Source organism: Austrofundulus limnaeus, unplaced genomic scaffold, assembly GCF_001266775.1.
Source record: "Austrofundulus limnaeus strain Quisiro unplaced genomic scaffold, Austrofundulus_limnaeus-1.0 Scaffold338, whole genome shotgun sequence".
In the NCBI taxonomy this organism is placed as follows: domain Eukaryota; kingdom Metazoa; phylum Chordata; class Actinopteri; order Cyprinodontiformes; family Rivulidae; genus Austrofundulus; species Austrofundulus limnaeus.
In genome coordinates this window covers 292,858-297,778 of record NW_013952740.1, presented here as the reverse complement: position 1 = coordinate 297,778, position 4,921 = coordinate 292,858, and the positions used below count along the sequence as shown (strand labels likewise).

The 4,921-nt window shown below is 34.2% G+C and overlaps 1 protein-coding gene across 1 annotated transcript in view; it reads right to left on the bottom strand.

Annotated features, from left to right (window-relative positions):
* Nucleotides 1–4,921, bottom strand: part of arhgef40 (Rho guanine nucleotide exchange factor (GEF) 40) — a 68,022-nt gene that overhangs the window by 5,988 nt on the left and 57,113 nt on the right. Inside the window, exon 25 of the mRNA XM_014022675.1 lies at nt 240–349. Within this exon, the coding sequence (XP_013878129.1) occupies nt 240–349 (110 nt within the window). The remainder of the gene's footprint in view (nt 1–239; nt 350–4,921) is intronic.

The following is a 4,921-nucleotide window of genomic DNA, read 5'->3' as shown; positions in this document are numbered from 1 at the left end:
TGTGTGTGTGTGTGTGTGTGTGTGTGTGTGTGTGTGTGTTGTAAAATGGCTAAAACCCAATAGAAATGCTTAGGTTTCTTTATGTTTAGGACCAAGGTTGAGGTTAATTTTAGAGTATATGGTCAGGGTTAGGCTATAAAGTCTAAAAAACATGAATGGAAGTCAATGGAAGGTCCCCACGGGGTCGAGAAACAAACATATGTGTGTGTGAATATGTTAGGTATAGACTCTGAGCCCACCTGTGAGTAGCTTGTTGATCTGGAGTCTGATCTGGGGTCCCTCCCAGATGCCGGGGATCCCCCCTCCTTCTGACTCCCACCAGAGGAGGAGTCGGAGCAGCTACTGTGGACTGAGGGAGACGTGGTTGCATCAAAACACAGCCTCAAAATAGAACAGATCTGCAGTGTCTTCAATACTTTTTTTTTCTTTTTCAGCTGAAAGGGGGTGGAGAAATATGTCAGAATAGTCTTCCTGTTTAGCATGTGTGGGTCATTTACGTGCATTTTGTGCACACATTCAAATATGTTGTTTTAGTTCTGTATAAAAATAGGGGGAAAAAATGAAGAGGAGTGAGAATGAATTAGCCTTTTCTGTTGCTCAGTCAGTTTTTAACGGCAGCTTCTGTCCCTGAGGAGGATCCGCCGCCTGAAATCCTGTCACTGAGCCCCCTGCTGAGCAGAGGCTGTATTACACCAAGGCCCCGGGGTCTTCAGAGACAGAATCAGAGTCTGGAGTCTGAGGACTTGGACTTCAGATGGAGTATTTCTTACAAATCTGTGACGGCTTAACGGTGTGGACAAACGCTCCCCGAGATGTTTACCCAGCATCAGTTTTCTCCAGTCCGCCTCTCCTCACTCTCTCTGCTTGATTCCCAACATTTTAAGAACAGATTTATCTGTGTACTCAGCRTGTTTGGAAGGAGCTGGAGCAATTCTGCTTTTAATTATTCTGAAACGACGAGTCCTTCCCCAGACATTTAACAGTTTTTAGCCATTTTTACTATTATTTTTATTGAGATGAATTGTTTTACTGTCTCAAGCCTGAACAAGTGTTTTCTACATCAGAGGTTCCCAAACTTTTTATCTTCTGACCCACAAAATATCCATGGCAAAAACTTGTGACCCCAAATATTACTGGTCTGAGTACACGAACTTTGTTAATAACCCTAAAAACACAGGCTTTTTGACAATCTAAACAGTTTGTACACAAATATAAATACTTATTTATACTTTTTTGTGTTTTTGTAATAGTTATAGGGAAAATATTACATCAGCAATTATTTTGTTACCCTTTAAATTTATTTCTGGAGATTATCCAAGGTGCTTCATGACCCATAATTGGGTCCCAAGCCCAACTTTGGGAACCAAAGTGCAGTGGTTCCCAAACTTTTCAGCTTTTGACCCACAAAATAACAGTAGCAGAGACCTGTGCCCACAGCTATTTTTGGATGATAAACATTTGTATCAGGTCAACTAAACATGGGCATAGTAACAATATTTTTATACTACATTTATCCATTTTAAATACACTAACCTCACTCCTTTGTAACAACTAAGGCAAAAATGTAACTAATTCAGAAAATCTTTTCAGGACCCCACCTTGATGTTTCGGGACCCCACKTTGGGTCCCGACCCCAACTTTGGGAAACACTGCTCTACAAGACCTGAAACCAAATATCTGTTGCTTCTCTGGAAGTTAGGCAAGAAAATGAACACCGCAGTTTGAACATGTGCTCAACGCAGAGCTTATCTGTTAGCATCTTATTCAGCTGTTTGATGGAGACAAAAGAGGCTACACTCTGCTAAAATAGTAACTGTGCTCAATCAGCTAAACTAAGTTAGGATGTGATAAACTCAATTAAACAAAAAGAGAATAAATTAAACTGAACCTACAGTAACTAAAGATCATCTCATCTAAACTCGACTCAACTAAACTTAAACTAAATAAATCAGAATAAGCAGAACTAAACCATAATAACATTAACTAAATTAAACTAGGTTTATCTCAACTCAAACTAAGTTATGTTAAACTAAACCAAATTTCAACTTGAGCTAAACTGGCCGAAATTAGGCCAGACTAAGATTAACTAACTAACTAAAAAAAAAATCTAATTAGGTTTGGCTCAACTCAAACCAAACTGAATTAAAATAAAGTAAACCGAACTACAGTTAATTTAAACTCCAACTTAACAAAAACTAAATAAATTAAGCCAAGCTGAGATGAGCTAAACTACAGTAAATCAAACTGAACTCAAATTAAATTAAGACTCTAAAAATCTTGTGGATTTATTAAAAAAATTATGACAAATGTTTCCACAACTGAACTGAGTTAATGTAAAGCACTTACTTTACATTTACTAAAAGTAAATGCAAAGTACTTTTACTTTATTTACTTATAGTAAATACAAAGTACATTTACTTACATTTACTTATAGTTAATGCAAAGAACATTTACTTAAAAATAAATAAAAAGTACATGTATTTACATTTACTTATAGTAAATACAAACTACATTTTTTTTTACATTTACTTAAGTAAATGTACTTTGTATTTACCTTACATAAATGTAAATAAATGTACTTTGTATTTACTTTAGTAAATGTGTTACCTTTACCCAATTCAGTTGAGTGGAAACAGTTGACACACTTTTTTAAAATAAAATCCACTTCTTCAGTTTGTTAAGTGTAAATTAAATTTAGTTTTACTGAGTTCATGCTAAACTAAACTAAACTAAACTGAACTAAACTAAACTAAACTAAACTAAACTAAACTAAACTAAACTAAACTAAACTAAACTAAACAGTTGAACTAAGTTAAAGATTTAAACTCAAACTAACCTGACTGTAAATGAATTAGGATAAGCTAAATACACATTGTTTAGCTCAATATATACTAAATTAAACTCAATTTAAGTAAACTAAAAAGGTTTGGTTCAACTCAAACTAAACTTAATGAAGATTAACTAAATCAAATTTATTTGTGTATAATGCTAAAATTTTACCAAAAAAATCCATAAAGTTTGCTTTGAATACACACTGGAGCAAACTTTGACTTTTTTTCTCAGACAATTAAAATTTGTTGCAGGATTTCTCCCTCGCATAGGTTAGCATTTAAACAACTTTTTTTTAAATTTTTTTTGTCAGAGGAAAATCTTGGGGGATGGGGGGTTCTCATGGAGATGGAAAGAAGACGTTAGGTGAAGGTTCACTTATAGTCCRTTTTGCTAATTTAACTGGTCATGCCTCTGGGAGTGGCTGTTTTTCAGGGACATGTGGAACTGGAAGTTCTACAGCCACAAAACACCCACAATTGTCCCCAAATATTCAAAAGGCTGAAAAATCCTGAAGTCTATGAAATTAAGGGTAGTATTGTACAAGACATTTAGATTTTTATATATATTTTTAAGCACAAAAAATGGGTAATTAAATGAAAAGATATTCTGACTATGTGCTGACTGAACTAATGTTTTTCTGAATTCGTTCTCATCGCCTCCATTAGGCAGAAAAAAACAGGCATGTTTAAAAATCAACTCACTGCATCCAACCAGCRTTTAAAGGAAATGAAAACAGCATGAAGGTTGTTTTGAACTAACATTTTAATTAAAGAGCAATAAGTAAAGACAAAGATCAACCTAAAGTTCAAAGTSAAATGTAATTTAATATTATTCAAACTGCTAATACTTGTCCAAGTTTTGTCTTAAATATCACCAATTCATCTGAGGTGGGAGGAAAATCTAATTAAAATCATCTGTGTGCAAATCAATAAAATCAGACTTCAGTTATGGTTTATTTGCTTTTTAAAAAAAAAWGTTGGAGATAATATCAGCCCTGCTGACAGCAGAGTCTACAATTAAACGTGTTTAGATGCTGCCTTTAAAGATATTCCCTCCTCTGGAACTTTAACACATTTTATCACTTCATGAACATAAACTTCTAAATATTCCACTCATTTTGTATATGTCTGATCTACACAAAGTAGCTGTAGTGAAGTGGAAGTAAAGAATACATGTTTTTTACATCTGTTACAAAAAAATGTTTTGTCAGTGATTAAACAGCATCATGAAGACCAAGGAAYACACCAGGCAGGCCAAGAGTTACRTTATAAAACAGTAACGTGACAAAATGTTATAAAGTTCAAGAAGTTTAAATATTTTTTCCACTGTAGAGTTCAACATGAAACATGTTTGTGTTTCCAGTAACTTACAGCCTTTGGTCCTCTGAGGCTGAAAATCAGCTTCAGCTGAGGGAGGAGTATTTTGGTCCACGGTTCACTGTGTGCTGAAAAGGTTATTTTGTAAAAGTTGCTACCACAATACYGCATCAGCAAATTTGTAGGAAATACTTGATTTTATTACTCGACGTTAGACCAGTCTTTTGATGTTTAATTGTGTGAATGACTCCATTCAGAATGAAACTACTTGTAACTTTTCTCTAGCCTTTTACTACATTTAACTAGAAATTAGACACTKTTAGTTAGCATTTTGCTCATTTTAGCTAGTGTTTTTCAATTTTGAGACTTAAATAAAAATTTGCTGCTTTTTGAATTTCCATTAAGCATTCAGCTAGCCGAATTTTAACTAACAYTTTGTCTTTTTAGCATTCTGCCAGCTTTTGCTACTTTCTGCTTGTAGTTGCCATTTTGTGATGTTTAACTATGATATCACTACTTTTAGCTATTATTTTGCTGATTTTAGCTACTTTCAATTTTCCTTCCATCCTCTATTCCACCAGTAGCTGAACCCTAGACACGTCACAAGTTTTTCAATGGGCTATTTTTAGCATTTAACTAGYATTTTTATTCTTTTAGCATTCGACTTGCTGCTGTCAGCTCGTAGCTAGTAGCCTGCTACATTTAATTATTGTTTTGAAATTTTTAGCTTTTTTTTTTAATTACACTACTTTTACCTAAAATTTTGCTGGCCA